This window comes from Corvus moneduloides, chromosome 16 (genome assembly GCF_009650955.1).
Source record: "Corvus moneduloides isolate bCorMon1 chromosome 16, bCorMon1.pri, whole genome shotgun sequence".
In the NCBI taxonomy this organism is placed as follows: Eukaryota; Metazoa; Chordata; class Aves; order Passeriformes; family Corvidae; genus Corvus; species Corvus moneduloides.
The window spans coordinates 6,081,452-6,107,638 of record NC_045491.1 but is presented as its reverse complement, the minus strand read 5'-3'; the positions used below and the strand labels follow the sequence as shown (position 1 = coordinate 6,107,638).

The following is a 26,187-nucleotide window of genomic DNA, read 5'->3' as shown; positions in this document are numbered from 1 at the left end:
CGCATGCGCCACCCCCCCGGGCCGCTGGGGGGCGCCGGCCCTGCGCGGTGGTTGCCACGGTTACCGCGACCCGGAAGTGCCGCCGGGGGGCCATGGCCGCCCCCAGCCCCGAGCCGGCAGCCGCGGCCCGAGGGGGCCCCCGCGGCCCTGCCGCCCCGTGAGGCCTTCCCACCGCTCTCCCGCTATGGCCCGGGGGGCCGGCGAGGCGGCCGCGGAGGGGGAGCTGGTAAGGAGTGAGCGGCGGGGAGGAGGAGAGGGCCCCGGGTCTAGGCCTGCTTCGGCCCCGGGCTCGGCTCACGAAACTTTCCCGCGAGGTCGGGGCAAAGCCTTGGAGCACCCCCGGGCTTGCCAGGCCGGCGAGACGGTGGCTCGGAGAGGGAGTGGGATGGCTTCTGCCGTCTCCAGCCTGCGGGACTCTGGGCTCTGCCTGTGTTTTCCTGAGTGACCCGTAGCACGGCACAGAGGTGACAGACTTCCAAGCTGCGCTAAGGAAGGTTTAGGTTGGACATTAGGAAGAATTTCTCCACAGAAAGGGTGATTAGACGTTGGAATGGGCTGCCCAGGGAAGCGGTGGATTTGCCGTCCCTGGAGGTGTTTAAGGGAAGACTGGACGTGGCACTCAGTGCCATGGTCTGGTTGGCAAGGTGGAGATCAGTCATAGGTTGGACTCAAGGATCTTGGAGGGCTTTTGCAACCTAAGTAATTCTGTGACTCTGTGATTCTGTATTGGCGTTTGATTCCCACCCCCTCAGCAGCCAGATGGAGGTTTTGAGCCCCTTTGGGAGCCCCCACATTCTTTTGTTGTCTGCTGTAGGTGGCTCTGGTTTGGGCAGTTTTGCAGGAGCAAAGGGGCTGTGAAGGTTACCAAGGACAGTGGTGGGGCTGTTATTGCATGTTTGTGTGCTGGCGAATGTTTTGTTGTTACCATTTATCAAGGCTGAGCATCCCCCATGTTCTCTGATTCCAAACATGATAGCTGCAGTTATGGAGAGAGATATTTTAGAATGAGAGGCCTTAAAATAACAAAATTAATCAGTGTGCTGCAAGGAGCATTGCCTCAGGAAATGAAAAACTGTATGGCCTGGTGTGTGAGGACACATCCCTGCTTGCTCTCAGCCAGCATGACAGGCTGTTTAACCTTCCTCCTGTTCTGCCAGCCAGGGTTTCCAAAAATACTTCATCCGCTCCCCTGCCTCTTACAGGCACAGATCAGCATCTGTCTAAAGATTTGTGCTGAGTGCCACGGGCTCAGCAGCAAGTGGAAAAGGTCTTTCTGTGATGGCAGCATCCAGATAATTTGAAAGCTAAGTGGAAATTATCCTTCAGCTGTGGATATGTTTGCATTTGAGAAGTAGGGAAACTTGTCATCTTCCTTGGGTTTGAGGTTTTTTCTGTCAGCCTAATCACTTCTCCATTTCAGTGTAGGAACTGAACAATTCCATAGCACAGCAAGGGTAGGGTAAGCAAGTGAGGAAGGGAACAGCTGAGTGAGTTGCAGCTTAAATGGTGGAGAAATTAATGCAGAACCAGCTGAAGGTTCAGCTGGTGTAATGCTGTGCACTGCAGTGCCAAGTCTCTGTGACTCAAGTGCAAAGTGTCCCTGCTCATGGCACAGGGGTTGAAACTGGATGATCTTTAAGGTCCCTTCCAACCCAAACCATTCTGTGGTGGTTTGTTTCTGAAGTGACTTTCACAATATCCCCAAACCATTTGTGTTAGAGCAAATGATGCTGGCTTTTGCAGCAAGAACCTCACCATCTTTCAGTGGCTTCAGTGTTTTTGAAAAATGGCTTATTTTTATCTTAAGTAATTGAAAATGCTTGTTTCACTCCTTTGACATTTGAGCAATGCAATGGTTCTTACTATTTGAATTTATTGCACTCCAGCTTTGCTGAATTGTAAAAGTTTTCTGGATGTGTGTTATTACCAGATGTTCAGTAGCAAATGTCCTGTCTCTGTTTCCCAGGGAGATGACAGCCTATCTGTGATAGCCTGCGAGTCAGATACAGAAATGGTGAGTTTTGATTAATGCCCCAAATTCCTGCTGCATCTGTGTGGTGCCTCCTGCTCACCAAGGACCCTTCAGAGAGTAGAGTGAACAGTGGCACTGAATGGGGCTTGATTCACAAACCTCCTCTAATTCCAGATGTAATTCTGGCTTCTCAATTCTCAGCACTGGGGCTGCAAATGATGTTTGGCTTTATTTTGCTGTTCTATCAAGTTATGAACTTAAGTAATCCTTTTGGAGAGTTTTAATGGAATTAAATAACTCCTTCCTTTAGCTAAAAGGTTCTACAGATCAGCCTCTACTCTGGGATCATCTTGAATTTGCTGCTACTCATATTTAATATTGATGGGAAAGGTTGTAGTGTTCTGAGCAAGAATTGACAATTTATCTGTATAATCAGACTTAAGTTGGCACCGCCTTAATTCTGGTGACCATTGCTGTGCCCAAATCTGCGTATGCTTAATGCTACTATTTTTCTTTTCTATAGAAAAGGTTTTTTCTTGTTAGAACAAAAGATTTTCGTGGAAAATGGAGATTTGAGCCAATTTTGAGATTACATACTGAAACCTTAAGAGTTGAATATTTTCAATAGATAAAAGAACCTGTTTCTCTTTCAGAAATTAAGGAAGAAGATTTTTCACAAGCCTCCAAAGTCACCAAGTAAGTGTTCCAAAATTTTTTATTCTGCAATTGGAAAACCAGATACATTTGTGGGACACAGGAACTGGAAGATTTACTTGAGACAACATCTTGTTGTTCTCTTCAGAATTACTCACTGCTGTGTGCAGAGCACACCTATTTGAGATCTGTTCAGTGACCTGTGAAGTCCAGCTTGTATAGGCTAAAATATTGAAGTTTATGGGTTGGTTGTAACTCCTGATTCTCCAGCATAAACTACTTTTTCCTCATGTTATGCCTTCTGATGGCAACCACTCTGAATTTCTTTTTCTCCTTGTCTTTTTGGAGAAATGCTGATACTTGTTGTGTAGAGGGACTCTGGAATTACTGGAGCTCTCTCCCATCGAGTCATAGATCTCTGTGTGTACATTTAGCAGTTCTCTGTTTCATTTGTTGGGTTGGGTTTTTTTCACAGTACAATGTCGTTATTATTATTAGATCTGCAGTTTTAATATTGGTTTTGCCCTTTTTTTCTGGGGTTTATGTATTTTTGATATATATTTCCATTTACCTTCCTTTTTAGGCTTCCAGTGAATGTTTCAGAGAAGACTTTACCTTAAAGTGTCATTAATAACAATATTTAGATGTGCGGGTATCTTAATGATGCCTATCCAAACTGTACATGTAAATATTCCCACATGTGTTGAGTCATGCGACTGTCACTATGCATTTTTCTAAGCCTCTTCATTTTTTGGAATTGTATTTTTCTTTATAGTGAGTTTTTTGGGTTTTTTTAATGCGACTGCTCCATTGCTCCATATAAGCCAGTATGGAATATGCTGTTAAATTCTATTTTTGTAAGTAATAGGATTGAGTCTGAGAACTTTGGAGAACAAGACAACAAGAATTTTTGTGACCTTGAGCTTTTGAAGGCAACACTGAGATATTTTCTTTTGCTGTAGAGTCTCCCTACAGCTCGAGCACACAACTGTATCCTAAAAAAGCTGCAGCTTGGCGATCTCTGCAGGGAACGGGCCATGCTTCTTTTGAGAATGCAGCTGTTAAAAACCCAAGGCAGATGTGGCTGGCATCTCTGAAACAAGGTATTAGTATAGAAATGTTGTTTGCATTGATGGATAAAATTCATTGTTGTGGACAGCTTAACATATAAACTATTAAAAATAGATTTGTATTTGGTTAAAGGCTACATAGGAATTAATTGCACTGTTATTTATTTGGGTGGTTGGAATTATCTGATCTTGAGCATTGGAATTTATAGAGGGAATAATTGACAGCATCTGGAGCTTTCCATGTTGCATTTGCTCAGAATAACTCCACAAATTTAATTCACAATTATCCCTGATTTTCACATTTTTGTTCCATTTCTGTTGGCAGGAATGAGCCATGCTCTGAAATCAGATGCTGACACGGGGCATATGCGAGCTAACATTTCCAGTAGCACTCCAGAATATTTGAAGGAAGCTCTAGGAATGAAAAAGCCGAAACATTCTCGTTCTTCCAGTAATGGTAAACTCTATACTGGTGTGGTAGATAAAAGTGAATGATCTTTTTTCTCCTCTAAAAACACATATTGCTTAAGATCTTAGCTCCAGTAAAGCAAGAGCTGTTTTAGTTTACTAAAATGTATGTGTCAAAATATGATCCATGAGATGCTTCTTTGAGATTCCTAAATTGGTTAAGGCAGGGATTTCCAATTTTTTTTTTGAGCAATGAATCACTATTAGCTTTCAGAACTTTTGCAAATTGCCATGCATTTGCAGCTGAAAAGGTTGCAAATATAATATGGTTCAATGGGACAGCTGTAGACAATTTCTTGTGACTTCAAAACATAGTTTAGGAACCATTGATAGAAACCATCTGCTTGCCTGAAATTCTGTGTAATTGACTCATTTTACTTCTTGTCTAGAAAGTGTTTTATCATGTGGTTGTGACATTAAAATCAAATGACTTTTATGAGAAGAGCAAACTTTAAAAGTTTTATTCTGCATTCCTTAAAGGAGAACTGTAAACTTTAAAATTCCACTTCCATTTAAAATGACACCTATACTTTTACTGGTAATACACAGTTTCTGGCAACTTTACAAGATGATGCATTTGTACATGGTAAGCATAAATAGAAAACTGTATTCTTAGAAAGCTTTTGTAAATAATGGATTTATTGGGATGAGAAGACTGCAGTCTTCTGTAAAGTTTGTGTCTTTCTTGAGATGGGTGTTTTAATATAGCACCAGAGAAGAGAAGTAATTAGGAAAAAAATTGGCTACAAAATCTGGCAGAAGTTTCATACAGTAACACTTCCATTTCACCTCCATTTCCAGAATTAATTTCCTTGCTGATTTTTCTTCTTCAAGGAAAGAAAAAAGGCCTAGTTTCCACTCTGGTGCTGTTCTAGATATTTCTCTTTAACTGTATAGTTTCTGGTTGGTTAAAAATGCCTCTTTTGGATCTACTTATTTTACATACCCCTTTCTGTAGGCTACATTCCTGGAACTCCTGACTACAAAGAGAAAGAAGATATGTATGATGAAATTATAGAACTGAAAAAGGTACAGTTTTTCTGATACTTACATAAAATAGTCATGGCATTGCTCCATCCACCTGTACATGTCGTGGCCTTAACGATCCAGAATACTTTAGTTTCTACAACTTGGGACATCCACCACATTTTTTGCATTTGTAATGTAAGGCTAAACTAAAGCTTGTGTCTGTCTAAGACAATTTCACTGTTCTCACGGTGTGATATGGTCAGAGTAGGCTTTCTGTTGAGGTTAGTGCAGTGTATGAAAGGTGAGGACTGGGCTTGCTGAACACTGGGGTTACCTATAGACAAATACCTTGGCTCTGGTTGATCATTTCTGTTAGATCTTTCTGTTAGATCTTTTCCATTTATCTTTCTTCTGTCTCCCTCCCTAAGCTGTCCTGTCCTGGTGACTGTTCTGGTCTACTGTGATGATTTTGTGGTTTGGCATTTTCTTCCTCTTTTTTCATATCATCTTTGCCATCATAATTGGATTGCTTTTGACATCAAAATGTATTTTCATGTGAGAACTCTGTGTCTTCCTAATTCTGAAATGTGCTTAAGATTTTCCTCCCCTCTTTTAGACAATACAGGCTCAGAAGAATGAGGGAGATCGAATGAAAACGAAGCTCCGTCGACTGGAAGAGGAGAACAATAGAAAGGATAAACAGATTGAACAGCTGCTGGATCCTTCCAGGGTGGATATTCCTTGTGGGGATAAAAGTGAGGCAAAAGAGTAGGAGTTTGTAGTGTGGTGACTCCTAGGAGTGGTGAGCTGGAATATGAGAGGTGGTGTGATGGGATTTCTGGTCTGTGTATCTCAGACCAGCAGTGCAGCTCAGTTCAAAGGAAGATGGTGCCATGCAGTACAGATAAGTTCATTTAGCACAGATAACTTTAATTCCTGAAGGTAAAATGAAAATGCGGTCTCATTAGGGGGCCACTTTCTGAATATTTTGCCTGGGAGTAGAAGGGAGTTAACCTCTTGCAGGGTGATGGGTTCAGGCAGTCCTGAGACCTGGCCAGGAGGCAGAAGAGCAGCCTTGTCAGGCCCTGACAAGAAGCGTTTGTGGTTATAGTCAGACTTGAATCTTACTGAATTTCCTGTGGCTATCACTTGCTATGTGCTGACCTACATCTTGGGAGAAATGTGCTAGTAGAAAGCTGTGAGCATAGGGAGTTCAGAATTTCAGCTGTTGGAATGTGAAGTGACTGTGGAGTTGAGTAGGTTGGAAAATTCTGTGGAAAGAGCCAGCAGTAGAATAAAGTAGCAGAGTTGGTCACTTGCTTTCTCTGTGTTATGTTGCAGGGCTCTGAGCTGGCACGAGCTTTGTCAGAGAAGAAGACTGATAATGGATGGGTGAGAGTGTCTTCATTACTTTCTGCTTTCATTTGTCCTTTTTCCTCTTGCTAAGGTGAAACACTGCTAAAGAAATAAAATGAGGCCAGAAAGAATAATCAGTTAGGGAATCATGTAACCTTTATCTCTGTAATCAGGTAAGGAGTCAGTAACAAAGATGTAGAATGAACATTATTTTGGGGTGCTTTCTTTGTCATTGTCTTGAGTCTGTTTAGGAAGTATTCTCCCTGTTGTTTGCTGCCTTGAAATTGGCATGGTAATGGGTAATGTTTTTATTTTATGGTTGTGTATACATATTCTTAAGCTGGTTATGTAATCAGGCATCTGATTTCATCAGTGTTCTCTTTTCCACAGCATAGCAGATGTGTATGATTTACTAGGTACTGAAATATGTAGAAATAAGTGTACCTGATTAGGTACAATTTATATAGACAGGGCAGACTGGAATAGACCTTCTGTGAAGAAACAGATTATTCAAGGACTCATGAGCTCTTTGTTCTTTCTGTAGGTGGTTACTGGATTAAAGCAGAAGATTGTCAAGCTCGAAGAGCAGTGCAAGGAGAAAGACAACACTATTAAGTATGACTTTGAGGGGGCAGGGGGATAGAGGCTTGTATTGGATGAGCTAATAAAGAGAATTGGAAATCCATGTTATTTTTCATTTGTGTTCTATTCCTTAAGACATTTTAATAAGCTCCTGAGAACGTATTGGCAATTATAAACCCAGAAATTGTGAGCCACCAGGTCTTGCAGTGTCTTTGCTGATCTGACTGGATTATTTTTTGTATTATTCTATTTTCAGTGAATTCCAGGCAGACATGAAGACCAGTAATTTGGAAGAAGTGAGGTTAGCCATGGAAACCTACTATGAAGAGGTATGTCTGACAGCTCCTTCAGTGTGCATGCAGGACAGGTTTCTTACACCTTAGCAGCACCTGTCATTGGTGGGTTTTCATAGATATTTTCATAACTCCAGCTGTATGTACTAAAAAATGTTTTTCTTCAGGAAGTTGAGTGTGTCAGTGAAGAAGGGCAAATAAAGAACCTTACTGTACATCCACAAGTGTAGTGTTGAGATGGAAGCAAATACAACAGTAGCCTGATTTTCGGTGGTGGCATCATTAGCTCTGCTACTACCCAAAGAGTCTTGTTCTGATTTTCACCTAATGAGCAAATGTGTTGCTGTAGAAGCTGACCTTGCTAATGCTCCTTAATGGAATCTGTATTTCACAGGTTCATCGCCTCCAAGTCCTGCTGGCCAAGTCTGAGACTATGAGGAAAAAGTATGTTTAATTCTTCTGAGGCAAATGTTTGCATGCATGTTTGATACACCATTCGTGTCCTACTTTAACTGATGGAAAACTACTACATGGGAACAGTTTTTGTCATTTAGATTGCTGGAGTTGCTTTTTGGTACTGCTTTGGTTGGCTTCACAGCCTTGAAATATGTCTTAGTCACATTTTTTTTGCTTGTAGATAGATCATTTTGTGGATGTGGAAAAATACCAGAGCTATTTAAAAAGTACATGATAGCACTGAAAATTTATCTCTGTTACATCTTCCCTCATAATCACACCTATTCTGGCATCTCTGGTAATTGAAACAAACTCTCTGGATGTTTGGCATTTCATACTTGAGTCAGTTCTGCATCTTGCTCTAGAATGTGTGCTGCAAAGAAAATGTTCTTGGAGTAAACATTATTTTCCTTTAGTACAGAGACGCAGACTAGTAAGCTGTTGTCAGAGGAGCTCGTTCTAGTACTTGTCACTGGTGTGCAAATGTGGGCATGGTGGTGAGGGTGAACAGTTTATAGAGGCAGTAAAAGTCAAAGCACAAAGGTAGAAGCAAAGCTCCACTAAGAGCAAATTAAAAGCATCACTGCAAGTGAGTGTTGTTTGAGCTGAGAAGAGGGTAAGAGTGGCTTGTAGGATAGTAAAATTCATTACCACACCACTTCAGAATATACTTGACCTCTTAGTGTTAAGTACAGACAACTGTCTTAACACTGGGTGTAATTATTTAGATTGATAGAAACATGTGAGAACTCTTTAGGGTCATTATTTGTACTGCTCCTGTTCCCTAATTCACTGTCACTCGTGGATTGAAAACCGCAATTTGTTTTGTCACTTTTTTAAAAAAATAAATCCTTTGGCTCAGGCATGCAGTGACCAGCCTCTCAAGGCTCTAAGCCATCACACCTGATTTATTTACAGGTAAAAATAAGTCATCAGGTCTCTTCCTTGTCCTCATTTATTCATAGCTTCAAAAACTGGTGGTCAGGGCAGTCTCTCTCCATTACGTGACTGTCAATCTCTGCTTGAGAGGCTGAGCACTGAAATAATAAATCATGTTGAAGGTCAGGACTCTGGCACATTGAAAGAGTTGTTCGAGAGTATTTCTTTCATGATGCTTGTCTTCATTAGTTCTGGCTGAAGTGAATGGCATTTGGTTCCTCTTTTTCAGTGTTAATGCTGAGGTATGGTTATTTGTATGTGAAGCTTAGTAAACAGTTGTAGCTAGAAACTAACTTTTCAAGCCATCAAAATCAACTGAAATAAAATTTTTTATTTAGGTTTAGATGAGCCTAAAATAATGTCCCTGAGTGGTATGCTTATGATTTCTATCATTTCTGTCACTGTCCTGTTTTGGTGGTTTGTTTTGGTTTTTACTGTTTTTTTTTTTTTTCCCTCCTGCCTGGGACAGCTGTGGAATAGTCATTCGTGACATCTGGACAGCCTTATTTTGTTTGGTTTTTTTCTTCATTTTAATTTCTAAAAAGATCAGCTAAAAATTCAGCTTTTCACTCTGACACTAACTGTAGGCTGTCTCCCCTTTTACTTTGTGATTATTCCACTGGATGGGATGTAAGATTCCTTCACAAACTGTTCTGTGGTTGTCACTGGCGGTGGCATTTGTGCAAAACCTAAGTCCATCAGTTACTTCAGGCCTTTGTTTCCAGTTGTAAGTTTTTAAGAATTTTCTCATAGCAATAAAGGAAAAATATTTCATCTCACTAAAAATCTGTTTTGTGAACAAACTTTACAACTTTGCACATCTAGAAGCTCAGATTTCTTGCCCCTTTTATTAGAAAAAATTTAAAAATCCCTGTAGTATATTTAAAGTCATTTTAACACCTAACAGGCTTTCCCATTTCTGATGCCTTTCATTTCCATATTAGATTTATTCTTCAAACCTGTTTCAAATCTCTCTGGGGTTTATAGACACAAGGATAGTTTCTTCTACAGCAGAGCAGCAGTCTTAGTTATCTGAAAATACTCTTGGCTGTTGGATTTGTTCGAGAGTTATTCCATCTCTGTCTATCCCTCTCTCTCTCCCCCAATCTCAATGTTTGTTAGTGAACAAAAGCAATTCAGAGCCTGCAGGTTGGCTGTCTATGCTGGACAGTTTTTTGGAGGAGTCTCACAGTTGGCTGAAGTGTTTTTTAAATCAGAGGTTCTCAGAGTGCTGGTAAAGCACTGTAAGTTTGGTTAACAAAGCAAACAGAAAATAAGATAGATAACATTCATACAAGTGCCTTTGTTTGTGCAAAGATGGATAGAACAGAGTGGGGGAGGAAGTAAAAGTAGTAAATGAATTTTTGATGTTTGAAAGTATCTTTTTTCTTTGACACAAATTAAAACAATTGTGAAAGTGTTGAGCAAGATGGTCTTTGCATGCTTTTCCAGAAAAGAATAGGTAATTCCCCAAGTAAAAATGTTGAGAAATGTTATTATGGGGGAACTGAGGCTGTCAACTCAGCCAGCTGACTTGAATAGTGAGACTGCTCCACTCTTTTTAATGCTGCTTCTTTGTTTTCTGCTTTTAAGTTAACTTTCTGGTTTTGACCCCTTTTCCAAGTACAGAGGGCAGAGACACCCAAAAACGACTGAAGGCACTGAATGCTGCTGTGCTGAGACTGTCCAGGAACATCAAGGAATTGCAGGCTGAGAATCGGAAGCTGAAGGAAGATCTGGATCATGTGCTGAGCAGTTCCCCTCCTCCCAGTAAAACAAAAATTATGTGCTGGAAAACTGGTGAATATGGGGCAAGGGATTTGGGTACATCTGAAAGGTGTGGGACAGCCTGACCCCACCAAAGTAGATATAAGGGAGTTGTTACAGAGGTGAAGATCCAGGAGCGGCAAAGTTGGAATGAGAACTTTCTCTCAGGACTCTCTCTGATTTCTCCAGTCAGACCTGTGTTTCCTCTGTTGTTGTCCCTGAGAATTCCAAACTGGAATTGGTAGAGGATTTAACATTTCACTCAGAAAACCCAGAAAACTGCTTCTCAGTGGTTGAAAACTGGTGAATGTGAATGACTTATATTGATTTCAGAGCTAATTAGTTTAGAAGTCAGGTATTTTAAGCTCATTCTCATTTTTTCATTGGTAGATATTTGAAGCTAGGATTCAGAGATCTTTAAATGGTCTTTTGATATGGCCAGAAGTTTCAAAAAGCAAGAACAATGTTGCCCCATGGATGTAGTTACATGTTTAAAGCTTTGTTACTGTGTTTAGATTACAGCGAGTGGAGCAGACAGAGGCTGGTGAGGAGGATTTCGGATCTAGAAAAAGTAAGTGCACATAGTTCAGTGGTTTTCTTACCTGTCTGGGAGCAGAAAATGCAGAACCACTGCCTTGTGCTCTTGGCACGTTGTCCTTCAGTGTCTCAGCCTTATGCATTCTGCCTCATACACATAAACTGCTGCCTGTAGCATGAGCCCTCCCTCCCTGTTTTCTTTTATCATACCTCTTAGATATAATGCACATTTTAGAATTCACTTCCATTTGATCTTTTATCATGGCCTAAATAAAGTAATTTTGTACTAAATTTAATTTTTCCTTTTCTTTTGTGTTTTCCATGTAAATTTACCCTGCTTAGAAAGTGTGTGCCATGGAGAGTATCAGGGTGTCATCAGCTGATAGTGAGGCATCACAAGTGCTTGCTGTGTCATCTTCACCTTCTGTAGACCTGGATCATCCAGCATCCCGACATTTAGACCAGGTTGAAGAATGCTGTCGCCTCCAAAGGCTGGTGAAGAAACTGAAGAGTGATAGGAAGGAACTTCAGAATCTTCTACTCAGTAAAGAGTAAGTGAGACTCTTGTCTGGGATGTTCTTCTGTAGGTGTGAATTATTTCGTTTTTTCTGATCCTGTTATGATGTATGATATTATGATGTAATAAGTACTTCACATGTTCAGCTAAAAAATTAATTTTGAGAATCCCTTCAGTTTTTATTTCAAAAGCTTCTTTCTAATCCTACTTGCTTTGTAAAATTACATTGCAGAAAAAAAGCCAGAGGATGGAAAATGAGAATTTCTGCTTGCTTCTAGCACATTTTTCAAGGCTTATTTTTCAGCCAACCATACTGAAAACCCTTTGAAGGGTTATATGTTTATGCAGCACTTCTTGCTCATATTGTGCTGTAAAAATTTGTGTGTGGTTTGGGTTTTTTTTCAACATACTTTGTCCTGATCTCCCACTTTCTCCATTTAAACCTGCCCTCTGCCCAAAGATATGCTGTGGCTTCTGTTCTCCCATAAGTGATTGATTTGCAGTTTGTATTGCCTGGATTGGTTTGGTGTGTCAGGGCCTTGGGGCCGGTTAATCTGAGCACTGTGAGCACGGACATGCACTTTGTTTTGTTTAAAAGGAAAAATTAAACATTTAGTTACTTTACAAATTTGAGAAAACCCAATTTATTTAGAAATTTAAAGAAAAAAGATCTGCTTTGTGGAAGTATGAATGTCTTAAGTCTCACTTAGATTTTTTTTTTTACCTTTGTAGAGTAGATATCAAGCAGTTACTGCAGGCTAAGGCTGAAGTGGAGCTGGAGCTGCAGAAGTGGCAGAATAAGATGGAAGAAAAGAGTACAGAAGAGCAGACTTTAAGGTAAAATATTTTGTATTAATAGATCCTTTCAGAACAAAAAAAATCTCTTAAAGTATAACTCTCTTTTGAAGTGGCTCAGAATCTATAGGAGTTCCTCTGAACTGCAAGAAGCTGGGGATTCTTTTAAGCAGAAGTGTTTTGGAGGGATGGAGTAAGTTACTAGGGGAAGAATTCTATAGACTGCTTTTAGAGGAAGACTAAGTAGTATAGCAAAAATAAGATTTAAATTATAATAAAAATCCATAAGGTAAGTGGAAAAAGCTTTTGTGTTGGGCTCAGACATTTTTTCTCTAGGAAAAAGTTGTACTCTCTTTACCTTAGCCTGTGTTTCTAGACCATTGCCTCTGTGTCATTCCAGTTACTCCCTGTATTCTGTATAACTCTGAGTGACAATCCTGTGCAAGGGAAGCAGAAAAAAAGTGATTTCAATATTGTTTTGTGAGAAAGGACTTCGACTGACAACTATGAAACTGTGGCAGATCAAAATACATTATTAATAGTATCAAGGCTACCACGGTGACCTTGAGACTTCTTAATTTTAACATAAGGCTATCACAGATTGAGAATTGATGTGTCTCTTACTGTGAGAACAGGTATCATCCTGAGCAGTTTCCCTCTTTGCCCTTAAAAAACAAACCCAAAGCAACCAAGTGTTATGAAATAGGTTCAGTATTTTCAAAGCAGGGTCAACAGAAAATTTCTGTAAACTATAAATATATTTGCTTTTCCAACCCTAGTGAGGAAATCCAGAACCTGACACGGAAAGTAGGGAAACTGGAGTTAAAATTGGAGGAAGAGAAAAGAAAAATGGCAGAAGATACAGTGGAAGAGCTTAATAAGGTACAGCCATATTTTTGTTTGTTTTTTTCTTTTCTCTTTTTCCTGAATCTGCCTGATACAGATTTCAAATGGAGCTGGTAGTCTAAAGAGCTGCTTGTTTTTGGAGAGAAACATTAAACCTTGTCATAGAGATAATGATGGTTAACTCCCAATATTTGTTGAAAATAAGTTTTCTCAGTAATAACCACTGCAACTTGGGGAGTTTTTTGAAGCTGTTCTCTCTTAATAATTCTCTGCCTTGCTGTTGCTTTTTTTCTTGTTCAGTGTAATGTTGCAAAGACTTAAACTCTTAAGTGTTTGGGGCTTTTCCCAATACTTAAAAAAAAATTTAAATTTGTGGTTGCTTTTATCTTCTTATAGCATCTGAGGCCAGTGCCTAATTTCAGTCCAATTTTGTAGAGGGAGGGAGGTCTTGTAGGAGTTGATAGTTAGATAAAGGATGGAGATACAGGTAAATGTGCTCACTGGCAGACTGGCAAAAGATAAAAATCCCTTTTCAGTGTTTTTTTCTGCTGGCCAGGTGGTCACTTAGGGCACAAGTGCTGTCCAGTCAGAAAATACTCACTTGCTTTTCTGTTAGCATGGCAGTGAGGTGCTTTTTCATGGGAAGATTTACAGGATGTAGAAGACTAATCATCATGGAAATTGAGGGGGTTTTAATTCTGCTGCTGATGGAACATAATATTTAAATCAGGAATTAAGGAAGATGTCAATACAATGAAATAAGTAAGTGAACTTCACTTTCAAGTGTAGTTTTCCTGGAGTTGAGGTATTCATAACCTCTTCTTTCTGGTTTTTCTGATACCTAATAAATATATTTGTGCATCTGTTAATCCTGGACAGTCTTCAATGTGGCTCTGTAATCTGTTGGGGGTTTTGTGAAATATGTCCAAACCTGATATCTTTGCAATCTTCTGTCCCCCTTCCAAGTGTGGTACTTGGCCAGTAGAGATGGATGGGCACTGACAGAGCTGCTTTCAGAGGCACTCTGGCCATGTTAATCTCATTTCACTAAATACTACTTGGAAATTATTACTGGGGATTTTGATTTGCACTTAAAAATAAATAGACCCTGAAATACACATAGTAAAAAATACTAATAAAAATGTCCAGTGCCTTAAGAGGGTTCTGGTTTCTGATATACTGTGCCATTCTGTAGATTCTTTTCTGTGTGTTACAGGCTCATGGATGCTGGAGGATGTTTTGAATACCAAATAACTGGAGTCTTTAAAAACAGCCAACAAACAGCTCCTTTTTCCCTCTGCAGACTATATATATTCTTGGCCAGTAACCATCCATTTATTGAAATGTTCCCATTATTTGTAATTATCACTAAGTTCCTACCAATTTTTCATTTTAATAGTAGGTTGTCATTTTTAATATGACATGATCCATTTGCTAAACTTAAGCCTGTAGCTCGGTGGTTTTAGGTTATAAATAAATCCTTTTCACAGAATCAGGAGGTTTTTTTCAGAGTCTATAAAATCTCTTGTTCCTCTAGTTAAAATTTTACACCAACAAATTAAATTAGTCTTTTAAACTTGCAGTTAACTTTTGTTTGGCAAGTGGGGTATGACAATTAGAGTGGGATAATTAGGGATCAAAAGGATCAAATGGTGAGAGGTGGAATATGCAACCACACCTCGGGAGAAATTACTGGAACAAAATCTTGTTTTGTTCTTGGTTTCTTTCTTTTTCCTCTAATTAATTTCATTAAGATAGAAGAGTAGATTTATGCCAACTTACACAAGCTTGGTGTCATACAATGGCCAGCTCTCAGTAAGCATAAAGAGATGATTATGGGGCCACAGTTGCCAGGATGAGGCATTAGAGACCTCCCTGGTTAATTGATACTTGTCTTTCCTGGAGAAAAACTGCAAAATGAGGTCACCTGATGTTTGTTCTCAGTCTGTTGGTAACATAAAAATCATTTCTGAGCAACAAAGCAGTGGGTTAGCAGTGCCTTAGCAATGCATAGAAAAATAATAGAGTGTGCAAATGGAAGCTGTTCCATTCTCATGCCCTGCTGAGGGCTGAAAGCAGGGCAGGGATGTGTTTCACTCTAAGAGTCATCTCCATGATGAGTTTGAACACGAGCAGGGTTCAGAACTAAGAGTTTCCTCTTGAACTTCCTTCTGCCCTACAGGCAGGATGAGCTCTGGTGCTGATTTTCCTGAGTCATTGTAATCTGCTCCCTCACAGCTCCGTGTCTTTACTGTACTAACTCAGAGATTCTCCTTTGCAGGCTCCACCAGTCTGCACAGTTCCAGGCAAAGAAAATCACAGGCAAGAACAAGCAGCCAAAATCATCCAGACATGCTGGAAGATGTACAAAAACAAGGTGAGATTCTCCTATCAGGGAACAGCAAGGACATCCCCCTCTGAATCTGACTGTTGTTTTAGCATCTATCCACACATCTTGAAAGATTAAAAGATTTTATTTCCTTGAGTTTGGCAAGGATTGGGACAGATGTTTCTGTGTCTTTTAATTATTGGGAAAATTTGGAAAATCTTTAATAGCTAAAGCTTTTATATATTTGTGGCATTAACATGGGCATTTTTCATTTCAGAAAGAAGAAATTGCTCTGGATGAGGTGAGTGTGTTTATGACACCCAACAAAACAGTACAACAGATTTAATTTGTATCAAAGTGCAAACAAATAACTTCAAAGATGTTTTACCAAGATAATATTTGTTCTTCACACTGGCAGTAATCTTCCTTCTGACATCCTGATTTTGTTTCATATGTTTTGTCAGTGTTTGCCTTTTGGTTTCCAATTTTCCATACTTGGTACCTTCTGCAAGATGAAATCTTCTGAAAATTTTGAACAAAATCTGATACCAACAGACAGGAAGGTTTTTCTGAATGAGATAATTCTAATCATGATTTAATTTTCATTTAGATGAATCTTCAGAAAGACTTGAAGTAGGATTTGAAAACTTTTGCTAGGGAGAAATGTCTGTGAGAATTATGAAGACATTGACAAGTTTGTCACACAAATTCACCTCTTGATAAATCTTTTGCAGAAAGATTTTGATTAAACTGGGTTTTTTTCAAATAGCATGGTGTAGCATCTTACCCTTGTTTCTTCCAGAACATTTAAAATCCCACTTTCAGAAATTAGAACTAAATCTAACCACGTGACACAAACATGCTGTTCTAAATGCTTTTTGTTGATTATAACCCAGTAAAATCTCTGAGGGGAGTGAAAGGCCTTACATTCAGTGTAATCACCACAAGGTCTGCCAGGCTTGGCTTGGTTTCTGATTGTAGCAGAGCATCTCAGAGCCCTCTGGGTAGCCAGAATCTAGTGTGGGAATGGGAGCATGGTGCTGTGTTGGTGCAATACGGACTGGTGTTGGCAGCTAGAACTTCACTGCATTTGATAGGATCAGCCCTGAATGTCTCCCAGATGGAATTTAAACCCCAGAGCTGACCCTGAAGGTGGAATGTCTGTGGGTTACCTTTCAGAGGAGCTAATGGCTACTTCTCTCCATGCCAGGCAGTTGTTCTGCTCCAGGCAGCCTTCAGAGGACATTTAGCTCGACAGAAAGCGCTGCTGGATAACAGCGTGCCTGATGCAGAGTCTCGCACCGAGGTAATTGTGGGGGCAGATGGGTATCCCAGCATCACTCTATGTTCATCTTGCAGTGTAAAGGACTTCACCTGGTGATTGTTTCAATGTGCTGGTTGGCAACACCACTGTAACTCTAGAAAGATACTGAGCTCATTCCCTGGCTTCCCTTCTTACTTTCTTAGAAGCAAAGCTGTGACTTCTCAGCCTTGTAGCCTTGTAGCCTTTTGTTTTTCCCTGGTTCTCCCATCAGATAACACACCCTTTAACTGGTTAATTTGGAGTGCTGTTGAAAACTACCTGCTCTCGAGTGTTCACTACTGCATCACTAGTAATAGATAAACTTTTTTCACTGAACTTCAGAAGTAAGAATCTGGAAAGCATCTTTTATTGGGTTGAAAAGTAAAGGGCTCTTGGTGTGGCATGCTCAGTCCAAGACTTGGCATCCTCTCTCATGTCCAGTTTATTTAGTTCAGAATATGAAAAAATTTCCTTACCAGTAAAACATTCAGTTTCTGTAAATCATTTGCCAGGTATATAAATATCCTTTGGACTTTTAGCAGGCTATAGTTAATTTGTAATTCTCCATCCAGATTGTCCATCTGATTGCACTTTACATGCTCTTTGATTCTGGTAAGCTGGCCCAATGTAGGAGGACTGAATACTTGGCTTGATACAAGCAGAAGATAAATCCATTATGAAGGTTCTCTTACCAACTTAATCTTCAAAAGGTTTCCTTCCTGGAAAATAAATGAACTTTCCTTGCAGGTGTCTGCTGTTTCATTAATTGAATGCTGATGCTTCAAAGCTTATGTGATGATCAGATTTGCATTTCCTGCTGATTTAGTCTTACAGAACCTTAAAAACTGCAGACCAAAAGATGGGGATGTTTGTTCTACTGCCAGTTACATAGTCAAGAGTGAGATTGTGAAAGGTTCTATCAAGCTTCTGTGCAATCTGTAAATGGTCAGTTTTCTTTAATCTGATTGCTTTGCAGAATTCCTGCCTGTCTTCCACATCAGAATCCTTGAGCTTTTCTTCTGATTGCAAGGAGAGAGATGAGATTGTGACGTTCATCCAGTCCACTTTCAGGGCTCACTTAGCACGTACAGGACTGCTTCAGGAGAGGTAAGTGAGGAGTAGATACTTCTGCAACATGCAGTAGCAAAATCATTTTTATTGCAGGAGAGGAGTGTTTTTTTAATAGAATTTTAGTGTGGGTTCCTTGACAGAGAAGGAGAACAAGGCCATTGTTATGAAAAAGACAAGGGAGAGCTTGTTCCTGAGAAGTTTCAAAAGATGTGCAACTAAAAGGAGCTTTGTGGCAGCAGGAGTCTTCCTCTCTCCGGCTGCATGTTCTGTTCCATAGCAGTGAGTGAAAGTAAAGTAAAATAATTACTCTGTGGAACAGAAAGGTTACTGTTGCTATCACACGGATTGCTGATACATTTGCTTAATGTGTGAATCTGGAGCCCTGACATGTGCAGGTGAAGGGTTATGTGGAGGAAGAAGAGGGAAAAGCTACAGTGCCATCAAGTGACTTAGCTCAGGCAGAGTGCAGTGATTTGATTGCTGCTTGGGTTTATGGTGACTCTGTCTTGAAAAATACTTCCTTTCTCTCCAGGGTCTACTGAAAGTTTTTAATGTTGGCTGCCATGGTTACAAGGAGAGTTAGGTGGCTGTCACCTCACTTTAGTGTCTGGGGTCACTTCTGCAGGTGATAAGGCAGCAATGCAAGAAACTCCTCAGCACACTCTGTGAACGCTGTTCTGTGCCTCATGTTATGAATGTGTGTGTCTCTTTGCAGGCCCTCTGTGCCCAGTGCCCCCAGTGGGAAAGCAGATTCTGCAGTTTACGTCACAGAGAAGAAACCAGTCTCAGCAGCACTCCAGAGACCTTCAGTCCTCACTTCTCCTCTTCCTGGTAATGTCCCTCCCCTGTGTTCAAAAGTCTGGGTGTTTTGAGTGGGTGCATGCACAGTTTTGTAAAGAACATCTGCATGTGCACACACATGTGCAAGTGCATCCTTGTTCTCCATGTGTGGCTTTATTTGGTGACATGTTGCTTCTACTGGCACGTGCAGTTCCCTACATAAAAATTAAAAGCTCTGACAGTCTCAGCACCAGCTTCTTCACAGTGCTTTGTCTGTTTGTCCCAGCTGTGGTTTGGAAGGTCTCTCTGGTGTGAGTGGTAATTATTGAGGGAACATGGTGTTCCCCTGTATTGCCTCTCTGCTTCCTTTTCAGCCCTGTAGCTGGAGTAGGGTACTTCCCATCACATTTTGGGCCCTTAGCCATAGACAAGCTGAGAGCATTTCCACAACCCTGACTTAGTTTCTGCAGAAGACAGACAGACATCTGCTAGAAAGAGCCATCCTAGGCAGCCATGTGCATTTAGTCACGTTTTTTTCAGCAGTCTTCAGTTGCTGCAGTAAGGGGAAAAATGAAGTCCTGGATAACCTTGCCAGTAAGTACTACTGTAATACAAACTGAGAAAATCTGTCTCTTTTATGGCTCTTGTGCCATTTGGTTTTCTTCTTGAGTTCTTTATTGCTGTTTGTGAGAAGATGGAGTTAAAGCCAAAGAGGCTTTTAAGGAGGATGTTAGAAGTACTGAGTAAGAAAGGCAAAACAATGCTGCAGATAAGATGGCCTTAGACATGCAGCTTCAAAGGAGTTAAATTGAAAAAGGCTGGTTCTGTCCAGAGTGGGATATTTTAGGCTTTTATGGACCACCTGGGGAAAAAAGGAGCAACTTTGAGTGTGACCTGAGAAACACTGACTTGGTTTTTTTGTCAGTGAAAAGCTGCCAGTCCCTGCAGACTTGCACAGAGACAGAGAATGCTGTAAGCAGTGAGGCTGTTTCTCTAAGATAGGTGGGGAATAAGCCAGATTTGCAGGAGTTGTGAAAACAGAGGTAACACTTCAGTGGAAGAAAATGTGTTTAAGAAACTTCACTGTGTTCCGTATTTCCATGTTCAGAGGCACGTTCTACTTTGTGAAAGGAGTAGGTAGTACTTGCTTCTGAAGATGTTTGAGTTTTGAGTGACTTTAATTATGTTTGGTGATAGTATCCAGAAAAAAAAAGTGCTGCAGCACCCTGTTTTGCCTGAGCTCTACTGGAGTAGTGACTATTGGCATGCTCACTCTAAAGCCAGAGCAAAACAGTTGTGAAATTCTACTCAAAGAGAAAGAATCCCATAAATATGCTTAGTCCTTCTAAGAGCCAAAGAGGAGTGTAAGGTGAAGCTAGGCTGTACTGGACTAGTACAGTCATATGAATACCAGCAGAGCACAGTCACTGTCTAGCTATGAAGTCTCCTAAGCTAAGTTTTATTGCAGATTATGATGACAAGTTGATGAGTGAAGAAGTTCTGGAATAGTTTATACTGGAAGAGAGAGAAAACCATACTTTCAAACTTTCTTCCTTGCAGGCCTTTACTGGTGAATATCAAAAAGGAACGATTGGGAGCAGAGCAGGTTTTGTTTGCCACTGATTTTATGAATGTGGGAGATGTTTTCAAACTCTGGGATGGGGACAGAATGTATCCAGGTGGATTGTGGAGGGGCACACTGGGGATGTGCTTCTGGAACTGCACAGCTGCCCAAGAGACTGTGTGGCACTGAGCTCTCTCAAGTGTTAGGTCCTGGTGCACTGGAGTGTTTAACCAAACTCTCCCAAAAGATGAATTGGGAAAAACCTCCCAGAGGAAGGAGAGCATTCTGGTGTAAATGCAACCCCTCAGTGATCTGTTTGGTTGTTTGCCATGTGGATTTATGTAGCTTAAACTAAAGTTAACTAAAAGTCCACCCCTGGCATTCCAAGCTCATTGACTGATACAGAAATCCGCTGGCAAAATGGGGGTTTGATGGTAAATTGGGATTTCAGTGGTCATCCTGCAGCTTGGAAAGACATGAGACAAGGAGCTTGTTGAGTAGCTGAGTAATTTAAAAGCAATCAAATTCTTCTAGCTTTAAATCATGCAGCTGTTGAACAAGTTCTTTCTTTATTTGTCCCAAGTCCAAACTTGCATTTCATGACCTCTGGGTCTTAAAATGATTTTAAGCTTTCAGTCAATGTCTATATTGCAATAAATCATTTCAATTCACTACCCTTTTGGCATTATTTTAAGAACAATGGGGAAGATGAAAATGTGTTTTAAAATACCTTACACCTCTGCTAGAATAAGTGTATATAATCCTGGTCTGGCATTGCAGACTTGTAATTCACTGTTTGCATCAGGTTAGATGTCTCTGTATTTTCTAGGAAAAGAAAAAAATTAATTAAAAAAAAATAAGTGTATTATTCAGTGCTGCTTTGCTTGCTTTCAGAACCTGAAGATTTTATAAAGCCATTTCTGCTATTTCCCATGAAATGAAACAGATACTAACAATTCAGTCTGTGAAACTTCGTGTTTTGTTCTGTCAGGGGAGTGACAGGAAGGAAGAATATGTTCTGTACATGCACAGCAATCTTGATTAAGGGCAGTGTTTTACTTTGCATATTACTGATCACTCTGGCTGCAACTGTTAACTTCATTTCAGGCTTTTTTGGAATCATAGTGAATTTACATATAACTCTTAACTCTTACCAGGGCTTACCCTTCACAAGCACAAAGATAAAGCTGATACCAAACTGAAAATGAGGACAAGAAAATCTCATATGTCAAGAGCAGGATATAATCAGGAGTCATTTGGATAATACTAAGCTGTTTCATGTATAATACATGTTTATTCTTGGAGTTGCTTCTTCTGGTTATCAAGCCTGGTTTTGGCAGTTCCTTTTGCTCCTCCGTATCACCAGTACTACTGTCTCATAAATCTCCCTGAAAAGCTCTGACATTATGTGTTGACTGGTGCAGAGAAGAATTTCACTTAACTAGAAAATGATGTGTTTCCTTGCTTTTGTAGGCTGAGGCCAATGTAATGGCCTCCCTGCATCCCCCTTGCCATTCACAGGCTCTGTCTCTCACTCTTTTCCTATTCCCAGGCCACTTGTGGTCCCCTTTCTTTATTCCACATTCCAGTTTCTGTGTTATGCCTGCTCTTCCATACCAGGAGATCTTTTTCCTGTGTCAGGAATCTCTTATTTCGCTACAAGACCCATGGCAGGTCTGTTCTCCCTGGGTAATATTCTCTGTGTGCCCCCCAGTTCAGGTCAGAATCTCAGACTATGGCTTCGTGCCTGTTTCTTCATTCTACCACTGATTCTCTTGATTTGTTTTCTTCTCTGGGAGAGTGTTTTCAGAGAATTTCTGTTTGAAAATGAAAAATAAGTGGAGCTAAGGGAGAACATTGTGCTAGAAGGTATTAATAGCTGAGGGGAGGATATTGTGCTAGAAGGTATTAATAGCAGTCATGATTTAGTTCCTACATCTCTTGCACAGGGGTTATAAGCTGCTGGTTTTGCTCTTCATGTGTCAGGGACTTTCTGCATATTCATTTTACCTCTCTGATTGTCCAGTGTTCACTGGAATCATCAGGAATATCTGTTCACACCCTGAACACTTATTCAAACTTTGGAGTAGATGAGATGCCTAGAAACACATCCAGAAAAATGGCGAAGAAGCAAAATTAAAAATAAAGGGAAAGACCCCAATGGTGTGGTCACTATTTTTATTGTCATTACAGTAGAACAGCGTGTGAACAATATTTGGAGTATTTTACATGTATAAGGGTTAAAGACAGTGACTGAGAGCTTCTGTCTTTGTATCTATTTTCCTTTGTTCCATCTATACCTGAGTCAAGTTCTCATTGTGACCTTTCTGCTTAGTTAAAGCTTTGGTCAATTTTTCCTTTTCTGGCCATTCAATAAATATTTGGTTGTGACCTGCCTTGGTTTTGGTATCAAATGGCTTTACTTGGTGTGTGTAACCCCTTGCAAAGATTTAAAGGCAATAAGACAGCTCATGCATGGTCAGTGTGTCAGCTCAACCCTTGCTGTGCACTCTGGTTCATTAAAGAGGAACAGAAATAGCTCCATGCAGAAAAAGATAGATCAGAGTCATCCATAACTGGATAACTCCAGGTAAGCTTGGAAACTTAATGGCTCAGAAAATGCCACACTTGCCACAAGGGCTTGTTTTGGTCAGTGTTGTTTGTTAATGACCTTGTTTGCTGTAATCATTTCAGGCAGGTCCTCCTCTGCTCCCTCCGTGGCCCTGGATGAGGCTCACTCCGATGACTCCGATGACGTTGTCATTGTCCCTCCCTTGCTGCAGGTGAAGAAAAGCTACACCCACTTCTAAGGTTTGGTAACAGGGTCTGGTGGTCTTGAATTATTTGATTCACAAACAAAACTATTTGTACCAAGATCAAGCATATCAAAGATGGAAAAGGGGGGGAATATCAGCCCCTTTTTAATGACAGTTGACGTGATTTCAGCCATAAATGAGTAATTCTTTGGTAGGTTGTCTCTGCAGACTTTATGGCTAAAAGCCACTGGCTGACTGTTAACCTTACCCTCCTGGTACAGAGAGTTTGGATTTAAAAACATAACCAAAACACTTTAATAATGTTTTGTTTCACAATGTGGATTATAAATTCAGTTGTCAAATTCAAATGAAAGCAATAAAGCCTTAAGCTATTTCATGTCAAACAAAGTTTTGTTTCAGGTCAACTAAAATAATTTGTTTAATCAGAAAGTGGCCAATGACATAACTCCAGTTTTTAGCCCGTGTATGCAAAGGGATTCAACTGGTATTTGTTATCTGTGCTTCACAATTTAAAATTTTTACTGTATCATATTTTAATATCTTTTTTGTTTATTTTTATACTGAACATTTACAGTCTGTGCAGACCTTGTAAAGGCTTTTAGAAAGCCATTTCTTTGTCATAGGGCTATTCTAGGCCTACTGTATCAGCTGGGATTTCTTATTTATTGACCTTTTCCACGTGTGTGTATGATGATATGTGTAGTACTGTTTTGTGCTGAAATGTCTGATGACATAATCAGCTTTTTGGATTTGTCAGGGCAGGAGTGTGCTGTGAAGGGATACCCTTGTGAGCGCTTTTTCTGCTTGAAAAATCACCCTGCAAAACACAGTTACATGTGTTTTTCAGGGCCAGCTCTTAATATGTGAAAACACTTGACTTAGAAGATAGAACTATCTGGAACGTTCACCTGACTACATTGCTCATACCTAATCCATGCAGTTTGGTTTGGGAGCAGAAGCGGTAGGTTGGATTATACAGAAATTAGGACTGCATCCAGAAAAAGCACTCACAATATCATTATCCATGGAAAGACCAAAGACCTGATGGGCTGTGGAGGATATAGTCACAGGGGTCTTTCCTGATCTTCTCTGCAGACTGTACTTTTTGACTGGATAGTTCCTACTGTTGTACCAACATCCTTCAAAGACATTGAAATGTGTGGGGTTGTTTAAGGTGAACCAGATAAATCATGATACTTATTGAAAGGGGAATTTAATTTTACAAGCACACAGTGAAGGTTTTCTGGAAACACTAATGGTTTCTTTGTCATCAAAGAGTAATAAAGTCTCCTGTAAACAGAAAGCACACTCTTATATTTAAGATTTTTATCTCCTTTTCTTTTCTAAATTAAAAATCAGTCACCACAGTTTCTCAGAATACCAATAAGTCAGGGCTGTCTCAGTTCTGTGATTTCAATGAAACACTATCTGAGGCTTATCATAGTTTGTGCCAGTACTTGCAGCCAAAGAGGAAACTGGATGGCTGCAGCACAATGCAGCTGATTTCATTTAATCCCATCGGTGGAAACGCTGCCTGTGCTATTTCCAAAGGCAGTTTTGGGAGCTCTCCATACCCAAAGCAGTCTGAAGAATGTCATTTGCACTCCCAATGGGTAAATTTTTCCTGCTGGTGCTTTGGTCACATGACTGTCATCTGCAGGAAGGATAAAAAAATATACATAAAATAAAAGGGCTAGAATCCTTTTGGTAGAAGCTGAGATCTGTTTCCCTCTTTTTCTGGAAGTCATGTTAAGAAGAAAGGTCATTTTGCTAAGTGCAAAAGCAGTGCTGGACTGTGTTGTTGTGTATAATATTTCAGGTCTGTAACTGTGACTCTGTCATGGATCTCTCCAGTGGGTAACCAGAGATGAGGTCTGGCACATTAAGGGGAGAGTGTGTAATGTGTCAGGACCAAGACTGCTACCAAATACTGCCTAGCTGTCATCCTATAGGGAAATACTGGGGCAGCAAATACAATAGAGAAAACATTCTTTTACTTTACTGTGCTGTAATGAGCAATATGACAGTATTAGGAAGCTGATACAGAGCTTGATACAGTGTTTGACCTGAGCATGTGACCAGCAGTAGCACTGTCAGTAGACAAATTCTGGGATGAAGGGGAGATAGTACCTTGGGATGACCCAGACACAGGCAGAAATCAGGGTGGAAAGGAGCAAGTGTTTCCTGGGGTAAATGAAAATGTGTATAAACTTTCTAAATTTGGGGTTGCTATCCTAGCTATCTGATACTAACCTTGAGCTGGGCTTCAAACCCATATCTTTACTTTGGAAGATAATTATGTGCTCACTACACATCAGAAGTTTGGTGTGGTACAGTAGGAAGAGAAACCTCCACAGTGTTAGCCCTACACGTTGTTGTGTTGCACACTGTGATGGAATGTGTTGAAGGGAGTAGTGCTTGATGCTAGGTTTTGTTCTGTGGTTATCTATCTGAATGCCAGCACCCAGAAATCTGGGAAGAAGTGTGGCATAAAGAAGGAAGAAAAAGTTAATTTTTGAATAAATGGCATTTTTCCTCAACAGGGAGCTGAGGACAGTAAAAATCAGCATGGCTCAAACCTGCCAAGATAGGCCCAATACAAACACACTGTTTCTGACAAATGCCTCTGTAGAAAGCCCTGGAAACCTTGTGGGAGTGTCAAGGTCTTGAATTAAAATTAAACTCCCCTGTACCCTATGTAATCTAAAAGCACACTTTCCATTCTGTTGATAAGGAATAATGTTTCTGACTTAAAACCTTCTGCAGTTTACAGCAGTGTTTAGTTAGAAATTGTGTGTGAGTACAGAGATCTGACTTTAATGGGACATTATCTCTCTTGATCTCTTTTTGCCCTTAAGTGCCTTTGCCTGTAAATCTTTACTGAGGCATCAAGACCTGAAAACTGTATTGTTTCCTGCATAGCTATGAAAATAATCCCTGCACAGGCAACTTCTAATGTAGTCAAAATGGAAAAGGATTAATCTTGGCACATGAGAGCACCATTTTTATGATCTTTTTAATATTTAGAATTGTGCAAGTATTTTATGTAATTTATTTTGGGATGTCTGAAAAGCGAAAACAATTGCAATGTATTTTCTTTGAATTGTTGAATTTTGGAATAAAGTTTATAACTGAATGTTGA

At 40.1% G+C, this 26,187-nt stretch overlaps 1 protein-coding gene across 1 annotated transcript; it reads left to right on the top strand.

The window, feature by feature from the left end:
• Nucleotides 1-79: 79 nt before the first annotated feature.
• On the top strand, nucleotides 80-26,187 carry IQCE (IQ motif containing E). The gene is made up of 22 exons (XM_032125715.1): nucleotides 80-226; nucleotides 1,967-2,014; nucleotides 2,626-2,668; nucleotides 3,589-3,729; nucleotides 4,022-4,153; nucleotides 5,123-5,193; nucleotides 5,750-5,863; nucleotides 6,475-6,525; nucleotides 7,034-7,104; nucleotides 7,328-7,400; nucleotides 7,759-7,808; nucleotides 10,384-10,541; nucleotides 11,042-11,097; nucleotides 11,406-11,614; nucleotides 12,313-12,417; nucleotides 13,155-13,257; nucleotides 15,503-15,598; nucleotides 15,828-15,851; nucleotides 16,761-16,856; nucleotides 17,830-17,960; nucleotides 18,640-18,755; nucleotides 22,963-26,187. The coding sequence occupies exons 1-22, from the start codon at nucleotides 185-187 to the stop codon at nucleotides 23,076-23,078; spliced, it is 2,046 nt and encodes a 681-aa protein (XP_031981606.1). The 5' UTR covers nucleotides 80-184; the 3' UTR covers nucleotides 23,079-26,187.

Excerpts from the sequence above, each read along its gene's own strand:
- IQCE (XM_032125715.1), top strand. The coding sequence starts at position 185 with ATGGCCCGGGGGGCCGGCGAGGCGGCCGCGGAGGGGGAGCTG. Across the intron at positions 12,418-13,154 it reads ACAGAAGAGCAGACTTTAAG|TGAGGAAATCCAGAACCTGA; the intron begins GTAAAATATTTT and ends TTCCAACCCTAG. Across the intron at positions 13,258-15,502 it reads CAGTGGAAGAGCTTAATAAG|GCTCCACCAGTCTGCACAGT; the intron begins GTACAGCCATAT and ends TCTCCTTTGCAG.